Here is a 16790-nt window from a genome sequence, read left to right on the forward strand (position 1 = left end):
TGGCAACTCTAGAACATTCTGAAGTTTATCGCTCATTCTCTTTCTCTCGCTGTTCGCAGTGTTCATCCAACTTGACGTTTCTCTTTGTGGAACATTCTACGTCATTCCTCGAACATTCTGCCTATTTCTCGTTGTTCGCTTTGTGTTGCCGCAGTATTCGCCACAATAATTATAACAAAATAAACTCCATACAANGTTTTTTTTTTTTATAATTAATAGACTTATTTTTAGTTTGTATGACATAATTTTAAGTGTAACTGAAGGACTTTTCTAAATGAAATAGAAAATTGCTTAGGCATATATGAGAAATAAATTGGAAGCCCGTTTTCGCAAAGCGTTAAAATTTTTGATTTTTTAACTTGCCTTAGATCTGTACAAAATATGGTTATTTTTTGCTAACACAATTTTTATGTGGAAGATTTCTATATACTTTTTACTATTAAAAAATGGTTATTTTAGGATTTTTCCTTTTGTTTTGAATGATATTCCCCCAAGCAGTTTTAAGGAATGTTGCTGAAGTGGCAGTCCTTGAAGTTGGGTCGTTCCGGTTAATCATGATATGTACATGGCTTGTTCGGGGCACGTAATAAAAGTTGCAATATTGAAAATTTACATCACTGCTGCAAGTGCTCAACTGATAAAACGTAGTTGGAAATTCACAACGAACGTGATACTTCAATGATTCGCGCAATACTCTGGTTGTGAACCGCGTCTAAAACCCCTCTTCCTATGGTGCAAACCAGTCGAAACTACCCGTTTCCTGTGTATACCGTTAGATGAGCTTGACAATACTTAGTGGATTCACTGATCTACAACCCTGTTATGAATTTCCATACGATAGACGATATTATTCTTTTAATATGCCCCACAGATGCATTAATTTGAATGTCTGTGGCTTTTGTTCACTTTTTATCACAAATCAGCCACGCTAATTACATACATATATGATTTGCTACGACAAACATCCGTTCGTAATAGGCGATAACAGAATGCAAGTGTTTATCGTGCATCATGCATCGTACGAATTTATAATAGGGGTGTTGGTCATGACTTAGTAAGATGCTACAACATGCGACGATTTTCAAATGAAATGCGATAAGACGGTATGTAATCTTTAAATGCATCTTGAATGCGGCATCTGGTAAGGCTACTCAACTTGTTCCCATTTTATATATTGGTTTATATGTACATGCCGCACGGCCGCATTTAAATATGCCTATAATCAACCTGAAATGAACAATGGAATATCAATTTTTTTCAATTGGGTCTACTAGAACATTCCTACCTCTCATCATTGGTCTAACGATTTAGAGCAGCCACATTCGAAATATGCGTACATATATCCCTGTGTTCAGAAATGTAACAACCCAAAGCATTAGTTCTTATTTCTAAACTACAACTCATGGAAATGTCCAATATATGCAACCGAACTTGAAGGACGAATTGAAACTTAAGTTGCGCAAAGGCATTTCTATCAATTACAGTTTTGGTTTGAGGCTTATCTGAACGCAACCCATACTTGCATATCTCGCCGGAGAATATATTTTTAGATCTTGTAATCACCTTCACCTCATTAATGGTCATCGGAGTTGAACTACCACCTATTCAGCTGCTTCGCATGTAAAGGCTCCCCGGCATGACACCAACCAACTCTTCACATGCCCCAAACACATATGGAACTAACAGCTCTCCTGAGGGTGCGAAGCCGTCGAAACACATCTCCTCCCATGATTGAAAGAGTAGGTGATCTTGCTAGGCAGTACTAAATAGCCGCTACAATAACAAGGAACCACCAAATTGCATTTTGAATTGTAAATAGAAACAAAATGATAGCAAAATAATGGTAAATTATTAAAATATTGGAAAAGAGCAAAATAACGAGGAACCTTAACTTAATATAAAAACGCAGCTTCCAAAATTACATATATGGGAATAAAAAATGTCATCATTAGCAAAAAATTCATTTTTATTTTCATAAAATAAGAAAAGATTAAATTACATATGTAAGTAATTCCATTTTTAATATTAAGAACTTAAATGTTGAAATTCAATAAATGTTTATCCGTACGAGTGCATACGTAAAAAAAATAAAATGCAATTCAATGCGAATAAATGAACGTACAATTTTGGATTTGAACTTATCTATAAACATTGGTAATTTAAGAAATTATCCCATATAGCATCAAATATATAAAATCTATATCTATATAAAAAAAATTACCTCAATATAAACATTTTAAAGGAAATAGAGTTGCTTTTCTAATGCGTTGTTCGGCAAACGATGAAGACTTTCAGCAACGAGGAATGCAAGTTTGTGTGCATATTGGCACACTGCAGGCACCCGACAGGTACCACTCCAATTGTAATACAAATGGGTCATTTTGTAAGTCAACATTTGTATTTTGTCGGCATCCAGTCCCATGGTGTCATATATCACATTGTAACTTGTAGGCGAAACAGTGCCCTGGTTTACAGATTGCGAAACTAAAAAGAAGTCGTAACGTTCAGGCAAAGTGATAATATCGTCAACCACAGTGCCGGGCGGCGGATTTCTGCCATTAATAAAGTAGCGAGTATTAATGCGCTTCGAAACGACTATAAAAGCCATGGGACAGGGCCCAGGTTCGCCGGCGTTTTTGTATATCTCATCCAATTTTTCTTTCAAAAACTTAACTTCTGTGTGGAAAACTTGATGTAGTTGTCCATCGCCGACTCCGTCACGATAGAAAAGGATTTTCTTTGGTAACATACCATGCTCATTTCGATATGCTTTGAGAGCATAAGTCATATTCATGCCTATTTCGTTCGAAAGCTCCTGGCCCTTCATATGTTGCGAAACCGCAGAGAAGTAATGCGGTTTTGATTTCAAGTCCATTGTGGCTACCAATGCTCCATACGATTTATTTTTTTCTTTTGCTGAATGGCAAACATCAAAACCAACTGTCATGAGACCAGATATTGGAATATCGGTCAGCCAGGGTGCTCCCATGAGTTTTGCGTTCATCTGGATCACAACTTTAGTGGCCACAGACATCAAACCGGATGCTTTGTCTCCACGAGGGGCAATCGTGCGCAGTGTTACGACTTGAGAGGGTACTGGACGGTCAACGCAACACTTCTTTTTGATGCAACTGTATTTCTCTTCATGAGCGCTTACCAGAACCACCATCAATAGCTGAGGATCTTCAGCAGCAACAGTGTTGATGGCTTGTGAATATGTACCAGCGCGATCGTCGTTCATTTGTTGATACCGAGGCTCTGCAATACCCATTTGCATACCATTGGCTGCTCTTATGCACATCTGCACAAAGTTTTGAACTTCTCGCAAATTGCGACCTGGTGCTATAACATACCACCTTTTCATGTCAACGTTTTTGTACATAGCGTTATTTCTGAACTCCCGGGTCCAGTCGGCGTAATCGTTGCACTCATAGCGTTTATTATTTCCAAACACAATTTTGCAGCTCGGTATGATTCGTCCAGGTACTTCGACGAGGTTTGTGTCCAGTCGCATACTCCAAGAATTTAAGAGTTCCACACTTTCGGGTGCCTGGTTCAAACGCCTATTGAATACCTTCAGTCGCTCAATACGTCTTTCGGGTGCCAAGCGGGTGAATTCACTCATGGCTCTCATCAATCTAAAGTTACTTCTCATAGCGTTTGTAAGGCCGGTTGAACGCGATAGTTCCGGAATCAGCATTATGAATTCATTCTGGCCACCACGTATATTACGTTCAGTTGGGCGAGAGACCAAAAGGGGTTGTTTTGCGTCCTTCAAATGAATGTTGTATCTCTTTTTATAGTACTCCATGTATGAAATTTCGCCGTCTTTGGTTGAAAATTTGGACATTGGTGACGAGTTGAAATCTACATCATCAACTCGATAAGTTTTATTATTGTAGTCCGTGAGCACGATGGTTCCCACGACTTCTCGTTTAAAAACATTTTGGTAATCGGGCTTATCGAAGCATTCCTGCAAAATTTTATACACTGTATCAGTGCGCATGACCTTATGTGCAATCTCAGCACATAAAAGGATGTCGTTCTCATGCTGACGTATAGAAGTCTGATATCCTGGCCATAGTTCGAGACAATAGCTGTCTAGGGAATGCTTTGCTTTCGGGTCAAAGAAACTTCGTCCAACAAGTTGTAAATTTAAACCTTCCATAGCGCGACGTAAAATAAGATTTAGCACCTGCAGCTGTTGTGCATCAGTCACTTCCAACTGCCCGACGTGCTTGATTTTTATTTGAATAGTTTCCCCTTCGCGGTTTTTAGTCAAGAGTTCTATTTGTTTGTTTTCCAAGTACTTAGCGCAAAACAAAACAGTGCCATCGAATATGTATCCGCCAAAAAGATCTTTATGATGATACAAATAAGCACGTCTTAAACGCACCATGTCTATATCGGGAGCAAAATCCACGCGATATTGGTGAATAGACCACTGTGGTTTTTTTAACACGCGAAAGTAGTTGGTTTGAATTACCACTTTCTTACCAGTTTTTCCAGATTTGTTTTCACAGGTAGCTGGACGCGATGCTATTACTTCAGTTAAAACACGCTTTCCTCGCACTGCTCCACGAGTGTCTTCCCTTACAACCGGTGCTTCTCCTACTGGAATTTCCCTATGCGTTGTTGCTCGTCCTTGCATAACTGGTGCAGCGGCACGTTGTTGAATTGGTGCAGTACTACAGCTTGGCTGTTGCGGTACAGTGGAACCTCGGGCTACAGCTGAACCACGAGATGCAGGCAAAGGTTGCCCCCAAGCAGACGTAGTGGGAGCTGTGGTAGGGTAACCTCTTGGCGGACCCGGTGCCCGCAAAGGTTCACCCTGCTGACCTGGTGCCCTAGAAGTTTCACCCTGTTGACCAACTCTTCTGTTTCGAGCATCGCCACGAGGCTGTTGAGGATTAGTGGCCCGGCCGCGCCCTCTTGAGCGCCCAGCGCTAGTTAGCTTATCCATTTTTCACAAAATTGATCTAATACGTCGCGAACAAAGAAGGGAAATAAAACCCGCTTGCAAGCCAACGCACGCCAACAGGCTGTAGGTTATTAGAGTTGCCATGTTTGGTATAGTGTCATGTGAATTTAGGAGGAATTTTGACTTTTTGAATTGTTTAAATTGTTTGATATTAATTGTAGATTTTTTAATTAAGTTTTTGCGAAGAAATATTCGAAATGTGAAAATGATTAATTATATGGTGTTAACATTCAAAATTTCAATATTATAAATTCACATATCCATTTCTATCAACTATTACTAGGAATAGTTCAACGTGATTTCCTTTAGTAAATTATCTCTTATTCAGCTTTATACAAAACATTTTAGTATTTTGGTTACATTTTCGTTGGTTGACGGCAAATTCGTAATATTCATATATGAAAACATTGTTGTTTGGCATCCCTTTTAATTTCAAGATGGCAACCGAATTTCGAAAAAGGTTCATCCTATGTACAGTTTGGTTTCTAATCAGATGAAACCATCGTGCAAGCATGCACAATGTATGAAACAGTTATATGATCACGTTACATACAAACTAAATAAATACACTTATTTATGTCAGTGTTGCCAGAAGCTTCAGTTAACTTCAAAATGAAGAAATATTCATAAATAAGCAGAAAATTTTCACATGAAGATAATGTTACGATTATCCTCGAAACCTTGAGGGATTTCCCAAATATACTCGGGCTCGTATCGCTGGATTGTTAAATAAATGCTAACGATGACCGAATTGTAGTACAATTAACTTTATTGTACAACAAACAATTTTACAATACTTGCTAATACAGTAAAAATACTACAATACTTGTTAAGGCAATTACAACGCTTTACTGAACTTGTTACACACAATTAAACTTATAGCTTGCTTATTCGCAATTCGCTTCTCTGCTCACTTTACTTGTAGCTTGCTGACTTGCAACTGTCTCCACTCCGCTGTGTCGTGGCTCTTATATACCTGCGCTCACACTTATGGCAACTCTAGAACGTTCTGAAGTTTATCGCTCATTCTCTTTTTCTCGCTGTTCGCAGTGTTCATCCAACTTGACGTTTCTCTTTGTGGAACATTCTACGTCATTCCTCGAACATTCTGCCTATTTCTCGTTGTTCGCTTTGTGTTGCCGCAGTATTCGCCACAATAATTATAACAAAATAAACTCCATACAAAAAGTCTTCAAAGTGAAGATATCTGGCAGCACTTGCAGATTTTTTTTTTTGATAGTTGGCAACAAATTTTTGTTTTTGGGCAGGTACCAATTGATAGAGGAAATTTTGACGGATTAAAGTAAAAATTTGGCATTTCTCGTGGTGAATACGAACGTCCGAATTTTTTCTAGCTAACTGCCCGTCTCCACAGGATAAAGTTTATATCTTGATACATATGTCAGAATATAATTTACCAATGGAGACCGCTCATTGCTCTTCGAGAGCAATATATATCAGAGCTTATATCTTGCCATCTATTGCCGGCAATTTGGTAGTTTGACAGCTACATTTTCATTTGCACGAAAACTTCGGGGCTGCAACATCATTATTATTTTAATATAAAAGCAAAAATTGAGCTGTTTCCTGTTAAAATATTTGTAATTAGGTATTTGGTTGTAAAATAGCCTATTTTTTCAATTTTTTAAGCGATTAAATACGACAAAAATACGTTTTTGAAGCTATCATACAAATGCTTAATCAAGATATAAAAAAGCCCACACAAATATTGCCGCATATATAACTTATATCTAGCGACCAAAATGACAGCTGGGCAGCAATAAATTTTATCCTGTGGAGACGGCCAGTAACAATAACCCATTACGGTCCGTCTCCACTGCAAAGTTTTTTCTTTCCCACTAATTTGTCTATAGTAAATTTTATCAGAAATCGCGAAATTTGTGCGTGAGCATTTTTATTTATCTTGATTAAAGCATTTGTAAAACTAGAAATTTTGCTAAGTACATAATAACCAGGGAACGGATTTTTAGGACCTAAAACCTATAAAAAAGGCACAATAAAGTAACGAAATAGGCTTGAAAAGGCAAAATAAAATAGCGAAAAAGGCATGAAAAGGCATTGCAAAAAAAGCAAAATAAGGCACTAAAAAAATACAGAAAATACGAAGAACAATAAAAAAATACATTTATTTTAGAAATGTTTATATTACAAGTAAAAAGAGAAAAACTATGAACTAGTTTCATTATAAGAAAAATTCGTACTTTGAATCTTTGACTATTTTATCCTTTCGAGTTTCTAACTCATAAAACTTTAATATGTATAGTTGTAGTAACATTGGACCACAAGATGCATTTTGAAGTCTTCTGGCAGCATTTTCATTCGATTTTCGAGAAGAAAAGCCTTGAATCACGGCGCGTAAGCAAAAACAGCCTATTACGCGTTATGGGCTGTTTTTGCTTACGCGTAAAAGCACATTTAGCGCATTTAGCTCTAAATGCTACTGTAAATGTACATTTATCCATACAAAATTCGTCACCTAAATGCAACTAAATGCAACTACATTTTTGCATTTAGAATCTAAATGCTAAAAGCAACCCTGTGATCTTCCAAAATTTCCACGATTCGAACATGGTTTAATGAGAAGAAGTGGCAACATTGCNTTGCATTAAGAATCTAAATGCTAAAAGCAACCCTGTGATCTTCCAAAATTTCCACGATTCGAACATGGTTTAAAGAGAAAAAGTGGCAACATTGCTTTTTCGAGTATACAGTTGCTAGCTGCGTTTCAGTGATCGCCGATCGAGATTTCTTTTATTTTGCATTACATATTTGGATAAAGAAAAGTTAAGCAAATTCAACATCGATTTGATGCTGATAGAAATCTGGATCAATTTGTGATCAACTCTGTTTGGTTTGTTTCCTAATTAAGTGAGGAAATTTTAATTGAATGCACCGACAAATGAATATATACACAAACAAATGTTCGGTAATGGTCAAAACAATTCAAGTTTTTGTATTGAATTTTTGGTTTAAAATTTATTTTTTCCTTTTCAGTAGGGTTTTTGCACATTATCTTCTGAGTGAGAATTGATCGTAATATATACGCATCTAAATAAGAGACTGGCTGTTTGTCAAAAGCATACGATTTCGAACTCGCGTAAATGTACATTTGCTAAATGCTATAGCTTAGTATCCAGCTCTTAAGAAAACGGTCAAGAAAAAATTGCCATTATTTCGCGTGTGTGTCCAAGGAATTTTGACATTTTTTATACCTCACAGCCTGTTGCCTCACTCTTTCCTCAAGAAATAATGGAACGGGCATATATTTCTGTTGCAAGCCTGGGTTGCCTTGTGCTCTTTTTTCACAAAAAACTTTAGAAAACCGTAGTAGAAAGCGTACTAAATTTCTGAAGAACTGCGTACTGCCTTAAGGAAATTTGACTCAAGAAAATTTCTTAGCCATTTCTTGTACGTCATTTTATATGGAGTTTTTGCTTTTCTTAAGAGCTGGATACTAAGCTTATAGCATGAACGCTCTTCGAAAACATATGTTCGAATGTGCTAAATGTTGCGCGGCGCTCAATTTAAATATGGATCGTTTGAAACTTTCATATTATCAGGAATAAGGGCGTTTACCTCGCCCTTTATAATTTTATCCACACCCCTTGTTGTCTCCAAGCCTTCGTTAGCTGAGAAAACGGCTTTGAACTTTTTCAACACCAATTTGGCAAAGAGGTCCCTGCGCTTCTATAAGCCGCATGAGCATGCGTATATTTTTTAATCTTAAAAAAAAATTGTAAATGCTATAATCACTTTTTTAAAGGTAGAAAAGGCAAATATCTTAAAAAAGGCAAATATCTTAAAACAGGCAAAAAAAGGCAACATCAAATGTGTATATATGGAATCAGGGAAAGCTAAATCGTGGACATTCTTAATCGAATATACTCTATCTCTTTAGCAAAAAAAAAGGCAATTTCCATAAAATCCGTTCCCTGATAATAACAAACAATTTAATTTTTTTTTGTGCTTTTACATAAAAGTATCAACAATGTTGCCGCCACGAAGTTTTCGCGCAAATATTATTCGGCTATTTTTTATTGCAATGAGTAACACTTTACAAACATATTTAAATTTGCTTATTTTTAATATGGTTTTTCCCTTGGACTTGCGGTGATCTCAGTGCGGCACTTTGCGCTGTTGTTCTAAAGAGAGTTCTGCCCACCCCAAATAACAATACAAAATGGCACAAATGCAACAATCCACTGGTGATATTCGTGCTTGGATATGTATTCCAGCAGAGTTCAATTAAACCAAGCAATAGAAATCGTATGCCCAAACTGTAATCGGTTGACCATGTGAGGTATGGCAATGAATGAAAGTACCATACGTAGAATTGGTAGTGTAAAGAACGAGCGCAAATTAAGCCAATAAAATTACATAAGAAGAATGGCAAGATGGCGAGTTGCGTACACTTTTCGAAGTGTATAGATACATTTTGTTCATCCGCCGGAAGCACATCTTGATGCTGCTTGGGACCTTTTAGTCCAGTACTTCTTTGCAAGCCTTTTTCAAATGACTTTAAAAAGGCTTGTTGATCGGGTGTAAGTCTCTCTTCCGCTTCCTCCAACTTTACTTCTTTAGTTTTATTGTGTTTTTTGCTGTTTTGTAGTTTTATTTCCAGATTTTTACGCTGTATTTGGGGTTGTAATTGATCTTGTAGAGCTCGCAGTCGGACATAATTTTTAAAAAATGTATATGCTGGCTTTGCAAATAATAGAAGAAGCAGAAGATGTGCCAATAGCAGAGAAATGTGAAAAATGTTATTTTCAAATAATTCGCGTGGCAGGAATCTGTAGTTAACGGTCCATTTGTGTTCAAAAACCCGTCCAAAATTGAAACTTCCTTTTATATATTCCAGAGGATATGTAATTAGAAAAGGTGCTCCCAGAAGTAACTGCAAACAGCCGCAAATTGCTAAATGTAAAATAGTTTGAAAGTAACCCAGATTGACCAAGTAGAAGAGCAGTAAAGCAGGAGCAAACAGTAAGATATTCATCTTTATGCCCACCGCCAAACTAAAGAATATACTCCCAAGAGTCCATCGACGATCCAGGAACAAATTTAGGGCAGCATATAAAAATAATATTGCAACTGGATCATTGAAGAGCCGTAGAACGTATATGGAGTGTATACGGTACGAGGTAAAGGCACTTAACACCAGCACGTAGGGCGGGACTTTACGGCTTTTGGTGTACAAGCGAAGCACAAACCACATTTGTAAAAGGTATATACAGACGAATATGTATTGAGCCAAGCGTATATTTTGTCCATGCGATGTTATATAGTAGAATGCCGCATATATATAGACAAAAGCTGCAGGATATACTAGGGGTCCAGTGTCACCTACAAAAAAAAAAATATATATATATACATACATATAATTTGTTTGAGTTTCCATTCAAAAATTTTTAAGCAAGTTATTAAATTTTTGTGTGAAATATTCAATTCGGTCTATTTAAAACCATGATAAAAATATAGTTATATGTTTTTATCATGTTTAAAACAATAAAATCAAAATTAGCAAGCAAAAATAAATAAGTTTAAAGCTTATTGGTGTCACTCTGTGTCAAATATTTCAATTTACATTACCGTGAACGGTCACTCAGCTGTGAATTGCTAATGATGAAAAAGAAGCAGGTCTTGTAAAGCATGGCCGTCGCTATTACCGCATAGGAATGTTCCTTTCCGAAGAAGTTATTGTGAAAATGATTTCGTCAGCTAAGACAATTAATCTACGTACAGTGCGTCAGCTTTCAAATCGCGTTATCAATTGTTATTCTGCCGAACGTTTGGCGGTGCAATCAATATCACAAAGACGTTTCTTCGCCGGCTGGAATGGACGTTGTAAAACATTGCCGAGTTTGCTGCTGACAAAAACGCCAAGGCAGCAGCAGCGGTTTGGTATACATCTAACCAATGTTTTGGACGCCAAAGACTATTATCAGATTTTGGGCGTAGCTAAAAACGCTAGTGCTAAAGACATTAAAAAGGCGTATTATCAGCTCGCTAAAAAGTATCACCCGGATACCAACAAGAATGATCCAGATTCGGGCAAAAAGTTTCAAGAAGTTTCTGAAGCCTACGAAGTTCTGAGCGATGATACTAAGAGACGAGAATATGATACATATGGCCAAACATCTGAGAACATCGGACGTGCTGGGGGCTTCGGGGGGCAGGGTCCACAAGGATTTTCTCAAAGTTGGCAATTTCGATCAACAATAGATCCGGAAGAGCTGTTCCGTAAAATATTTGGAGAAGCAAACTTTCGGTCTAATAGTTTTGACGACTTCGCCGATTCAAAATTTGGTTTCGGTGCTGCACAAGAGATTGTCATGGATTTGACTTTTGCACAAGCAGCAAGAGGCGTTAATAAGGACGTCAACGTAAACGTTGTCGATACATGTATGAAATGCAATGGATCGAAATGTGAGCCTGGCACTAAACCCGGACGCTGCCAGTACTGTAATGGTACAGGCATGGAAACTATTTCTACCGGCCCTTTCGTTATGCGTTCTACTTGCCGTTATTGCCAAGGCACACGACAATACATAAAATATCCTTGTACTGAGTGTGAAGGCAAGGGTCAAACGGTGCAGCGCAAGAAAGTTACCGTACCTGTGCCGGCAGGTATTGAGAACGGACAGACAGTACGAATGCAGGTTGGGCGTAAAGAACTTTTTGTAACCTTCCGCGTTGAACCGAGCAAATATTTCAAACGAGAGGGAGCTGATGTACATACTGAGGCTTCGATTTCAATATCACAGGCAGTATTTGGTGGTACTGTACGCGTACAAGGTGTATACGAGGATCAGTGGATCAATATACCACCAGGTACGTCTTCACATCACAAAGTATTCCTACGTGGAAAGGGTTTAAAACGTGTAAATGCGCATGGACATGGCGATCACTACATTAATATTAAAATCGAAGCACCAAAAAATCTTACATCCGAACAAAAGGCATTGCTGGAAGCGTATGCAGAATTGGAAACAGACACACCGGGACAGATTAATGGTATTACCAGACGAAAAGATGGCACCAAAAAGGCTACGTAATTACACTTAAAACAATTTTTTGTAGTTATTTACCAAATATTTTTTGTTACAGAACAGCGGACACCCCGAAAACGTTCCTATCGAAAATTAAATCGCTCTTTAACAGAGAGTCCAGTTAATATTAAAAATTTTCAGTGTGGGTATGGGTAGGACTTGATGATCACTCCGTTATATTAGGAACGACTTGGTCGACCAAACAAGTGTTTGCTTTAATTGTTTTAGTTAGTATAATAGACGATGGTAACGAAATAAAATATAAATTACTATATATACTAGTTGTAACGAAAAAAGGTCTTCTATTTAAAATAACAAATACAATGAAGTTGATATTAACGACAATGTATATTGATCTAACAGGAGCCTGATTCGTGCTGCTGAGATGGATTGGAGTAACACATTGATTAGTGGGTCAATTATGGATGGCAACGCAACCCCAGTTGAGTTACCGATGGGCAACGCCACTGAAATGAAAATGTATATTAGGCATAGCAACTAGATAAGTTCTATAAAGTTGATAATAAAATTTTGAAGAACCTGCAACTAAGACTTGACTGTAAATGAGCTGAAGAAACAGTTGAAACAGGTTAAAAATAAATAAATAATTTCAATCAAAATTTCCGTGGCAACACAAATATGCAGTTGCCAATATAGAAACTCAGTTGCAAGCTTTCATTGGCCATCTGTAATACCGTTTCAGGCACTGGCCACCCAACTGAAGTTCGGTTGCCATCCGTAATCGACCCATAAGGAACCGGGTTTGAAGTTATCATTGAGATAACTAGCAGTATTTAGGTATGTACATATACTGAAATCATAGTAACACTCCTCTTCCTTTATCTTTTATATCTGACATCGCCACTAGCTGGATTGACACCCCGTCTCTGCTTGAGATGTTGCAGTTCTGTGGGCCGTATAGAAATAAAAAATAGGCAATTCTTAAAAATTCAGAGCTTTTATTCGATTTATTCAAACATAATTGAAATAAAAGGTCTGAAATTTTAAGAAAAAGTACTTGCTTAAACTTTATTCATACGGTCCATTGTTCCGAGTAGAAATCTCCGTCGGTTTGAGATATTTCGAGTCAGCTTTAACAAAACATTTTTTAATTTATTTTGTATGTATGTATGCAGATCATACAAGAAAAAATAAATAAATATGAACATACATGTGCATCTCAGCGGAAGCAGTGCATCCATATCGAACAAATATTGGCCCTTAGCTGAATGTCCTCAATTGTTATTGCGTAACTTTATTGTATATATAAACGTTTTTTGAATGCCTAGTAGTTGTTACTCATTGAAGTGAATCAATCAATGGAGTCAGACTTGAGACTTCCTTTTTTTTGGAAATCAGAAGCGCTCATAACCCTACTCGACTTATATTGGCACCATAAATGTTCATATTTAACGAGGTCTCTTTAGATTAAAAATAGAATGCTAACATGCTGCCATTATCTCTTAAGGAAAATTGTTAATATAAAAACTAACCTTTGAGTTGCGCATAGTTTAAGGTTCCATTTAGAAATCCCTCGCATTCCTGCATGTAAGCTATCCAATCTATTTCTGTATAAGGTACGCGCCATATTACTAAGACGTTTATTAGTAGCTCCGCCAGCAAGATTATTATCGTGACCACTGGCAAAGCCGCTGCATCAAATATCAAATACTTTACGTACTCGAAATTCAAATACTTTTTGAACAATTGTTTAACATTAGTTCGATTGTTTACATTTCTATTATAACCCGATGGGTGGCTTTTAAGTTTCTGTGGCGGCATTTGCTCCAGCCCATTTACAACACAAACTTCCTATCGCGATTGCCTTGTTATCTTCTGCTTGCTTTTTTTGTTCAATACGTGTCGTCTCGATCAGCTTCTCTACGTCAAAGCGAACAAAACAAAACCAATGAAACTCAACAGTTGCTCAATAGTAAAAAATAGTAAAATGTTTTGTAATCTATTAGGAAAGTTTTCTGCGTAAATGTCCCATTATCACAGTATAGACAGTAACCAACCTTTTTGGGTTGTTGTTGTAGTAATCGTTGTTGTTGTAGTTATATTCACTCCTGAGGAAGGCACTGGGTTGTGTGCTGCTATTTAATGGCCTTCCTCAGATTTTTTCTTAGATTTCAGGGTTGTGTGCTATATTATTATTAGATAAATAAATTTAAGTATTTGTCAAATCGTGATTTTATTAAAAGAAAATTATAAATGGTGTTGAAAAACCAGACAAACGCTCGTGCGAAAGCTCTATTTTTGTGTATTGTTAAAATTTATACATGGCGTACTTATTCTTTTGTGGACTTTATGTTACTTGAGAATTTAGACAACGTGCGAGCTGGCAGGTTCTGTTATCAATATAATTAACACAAGCTTTTCCGAGTGGTTGCCTTTCAATAAAAAGAATAAACAAATATTCGCAAATAAATTGGATTTATTTTATAACTGACAACTAACCTACGCTTTTTGTTCTTTTCTCCATTTTAATTTTGACTCCTTATTACCGCCAACAACTTTATGTGTATACATATTTACAAGCTGTCAAAATTTTGCGTAGTCCCACGAGCTAGGTAAAAACTATGGCATTCGTATTCACAACGAGAAATCTCAAAATTTTTGTTTGGTCTTTCCAAATTTTCTCTTTTTAATCAGTTGGCAAAGGCCCTCAGTGGCAGCGCTCCGAGCGTTGAGATAGTAATTTCATGTCAATTAGTAGAAAAGTTCCATGTTGAAAAAACTTTTTATTATGGCGAGAAAATTTTTCATTTCTGCTGTGCCAATTCGTAACTTTTTACTGCTGGAAATCTTTGACAGTTGCTCTGGTTCAGAAGAAGTTGAGCAATTAAAGTCAGAAATTATACAAAAAATTTACTGACATTTATTCTTCTAGAACTAAAAGCCTTGCATTTATTAGACGCCTTAGTAATAAAATTAGAACAAAAAAATTCTTCAAAACCATCAGGCAGGGTTGAAAATTTTCATTCACCTCATAGTTAACAAAAATTTACAATCCGTAGTACTTTTCTATCAATTCTCAAATGCGTTTAATTTAAATCGTTTAGAAAATGCGTCATTTATGTATAACATTTTATGTGGAATTATTCAATAAATTTCGTTTTACACTATACTTTTTGAAACTATTTGGAGTTAATTATTTTTTGTTTCTAAAAAGCAACCCTGCGTGCTTGGAAGGCGTGTGTACCAATAATTTCATCCCTAGCATATTCATCCCCGAGGAAGGCAGTCGCCAAATTCACCGAAGGTTGTTTACTGGTTATATTGTGCCCATTATCTATTTAATCTCGTTTTCATATATCTACTAAATTAATTAAGAATAATTTTCAGTCAAGAAATGCCCAATATTGAGGGATTATTGAGGTTGTGTTGTTCTCAGTGTTGCCACAAACATTTTTTTTTCCTACCAAAGTTACCTACAAAGACCCATGCTGCAATAATACAAGGTGGTATCAGTTGTGACAGGTCGAGTTGACACTGCCTTAGCTCAGTAGAATAAGAAGAAAAACGGGATGAAATTAATCCCCATTTGGGGGATAAATATAAAATTTCATAATTTCTCCTAAACAAAATTTGCTTTTTATAGTATATTCGTAATGAAATGAAATAAGATAAAATAAAATACCTTTTTGAGAAAACAAAATGTGTATACTGAGAAAAAATAAAAAAATGAAACTATATTATTAGGCAAAGTGTTTTCCCTGCATTTACGCGTCTTCACTGCAGAGGTCGCCCTCGTTGTTATTCGATTAACCCTCTACCACATACGAAGCCAAATATGGTGTTACTCTGGAACATTTTTCGCACTCAAAGCTGGCTTAACATGAGATGATTTTTTGACAGGAGATAATCGAATGAAAAAGTTGACTTGCTGTCTCCTTTGAGACAAGCGATTTTTCAATAACCATTTACACGACCGATTTTTCTTGAGCAATGTGGAATCTAGAAAATTGGAACTACTGTTGGATTACGGCATCACTGGCCATCTTCACTTTCCCATTTCCTACGGAATCAGGCAGCTATCAACTTAAAACTGTTTCTTTGCGCACCGTATGACATTGTGATCTAGCTTACCACTGCCATTTGCTTCTTCCAAATTCGTAAGTCGTTCCTCAAAGCTTTTATTACCCAATACGATGACATCGTCCAGATACACAAAACATGTTTTCCAATGCAATCCCTAAAGAACATGGTCCAAGGGTCTTTGAAAAGTGGCAGGAGCGTTGCATAATCCAAATGGCATCACCGTGATTTGAAACAAACCATCTCCAACGTTGAAAGCTGCCCTTTCCTTGCCCTCTTCACTGTGTTGAGGATCACTTCGTGCCGAGTATCAGCGAGTTTGTGTAGTGGATAGATGGTCTTTTTCGTTACGTCACTTAGTTTCCGTAATTTCACGCAGAACCGCATTCGACCACTCCAACTATGTTCTTCACAAGTACTACCGGCGAACTCCATGGACTCGCTGATAGTCCAGTCATACCACTCTTGCTCATTTCATTCATAATTTGGTTTACAGCTTCACGTTTGTCAAGTGGAACACTCCGAGGAGCTTGACGGAGCACCTTATCAACTCCGCGCCGCCGTACTTGAATAGCTCGGTGGAAGGCTTTCAGCTCCAGCAGCTTTGTTGTTTTTTTTAATTGTTAAAACTTGGTATGGGGTGCGATGTGCAGTAAAATCTTGTCAATATGTGAGAGGTGTATATGTAGTTATGATAA

General features: G+C 37.0%; 4 protein-coding genes across 5 annotated transcripts in view; 2 read left to right on the forward strand and 2 right to left on the reverse strand.

Moving 5' to 3' along the window:
- l(2)dtl (WD40 domain-containing protein denticleless) overlaps nucleotides 1–932 on the forward strand; it is a 5458-nt gene extending 4526 nt beyond the window's left edge. The window contains exon 5 of the mRNA XM_017616860.1: nucleotides 872–932. Within this exon, the coding sequence (XP_017472349.1) occupies nucleotides 872–932 (61 nt within the window). The remainder of the gene's footprint in view (nucleotides 1–871) is intronic.
- A 1097-nt stretch (nucleotides 933–2029) lies between these two features.
- Nucleotides 2030–5070, reverse strand: aub (piwi like RNA-mediated gene silencing protein aubergine). Its single transcript, XM_017616894.1, has one exon. It carries the CDS (start codon nucleotides 4961–4963, stop codon nucleotides 2237–2239), a length of 2727 nt encoding a protein of 908 aa, XP_017472383.1. The 5' UTR covers nucleotides 4964–5070; the 3' UTR covers nucleotides 2030–2236.
- Nucleotides 5071–8957: 3887 nt separating this feature from the next.
- Nucleotides 8958–14042, reverse strand: Alg3 (Alg3, alpha-1,3- mannosyltransferase). The gene is made up of 2 exons (XM_017617007.1): nucleotides 13545–14042; nucleotides 8958–10345 (listed from the first exon to the last, which is right to left on the reverse strand). Exons 1-2 carry the CDS (start codon nucleotides 13831–13833, stop codon nucleotides 9069–9071), a joined length of 1566 nt encoding a protein of 521 aa, XP_017472496.1. The 5' UTR covers nucleotides 13834–14042; the 3' UTR covers nucleotides 8958–9068.
- On the forward strand, nucleotides 10610–13101 carry LOC108363613 (protein tumorous imaginal discs, mitochondrial). Of its 2 annotated transcripts, none has more exons than XM_017617019.1 (2): nucleotides 10610–12053; nucleotides 12110–13101. In XM_017617019.1, exons 1-2 carry the CDS (start codon nucleotides 10678–10680, stop codon nucleotides 12174–12176), a joined length of 1443 nt encoding a protein of 480 aa, XP_017472508.1. In that variant the 5' UTR covers nucleotides 10610–10677; the 3' UTR covers nucleotides 12177–13101. The 2 variants fall into 2 exon arrangements, with proteins under 2 accessions (XP_017472508.1, XP_017472516.1); XM_017617027.1 differs by having other exon boundaries at nucleotides 10611–12053; nucleotides 12115–13101.
- Nucleotides 14043–16790: the final 2748 nt, after the last annotated feature.

The sequence above is a fragment of the Rhagoletis zephyria genome, unplaced genomic scaffold, assembly GCF_001687245.7.
Source record: "Rhagoletis zephyria isolate East Lansing unplaced genomic scaffold, Rhagoletis_zephyria_1.1 Rzeph_scaffold_00029, whole genome shotgun sequence".
NCBI classification, from domain to species: domain Eukaryota; kingdom Metazoa; phylum Arthropoda; class Insecta; order Diptera; family Tephritidae; genus Rhagoletis; species Rhagoletis zephyria.

Excerpts from the sequence above, each read along its gene's own strand:
- LOC108363613 (XM_017617019.1), top strand. The coding sequence starts at position 10,678 with ATGTTCCTTTCCGAAGAAGTTATTGTGAAAATGATTTCGTCAGCTAAG. Across the intron at positions 12,054-12,109 it reads GATGGCACCAAAAAGGCTAC|AACAGCGGACACCCCGAAAA; the intron begins GTAATTACACTT and ends TTTTTGTTACAG.
- Alg3 (XM_017617007.1), bottom strand. The coding sequence starts at position 13,833 with ATGCCGCCACAGAAACTTAAAAGCCACCCATCGGGTTATAATAGAAAT. Across the intron at positions 10,346-13,544 it reads AAACTATGCGCAACTCAAAG|GTGACACTGGACCCCTAGTA; the intron begins GTTAGTTTTTAT and ends TTTTTTTTGTAG.
- aub (XM_017616894.1), bottom strand. The coding sequence starts at position 4,963 with ATGGATAAGCTAACTAGCGCTGGGCGCTCAAGAGGGCGCGGCCGGGCC.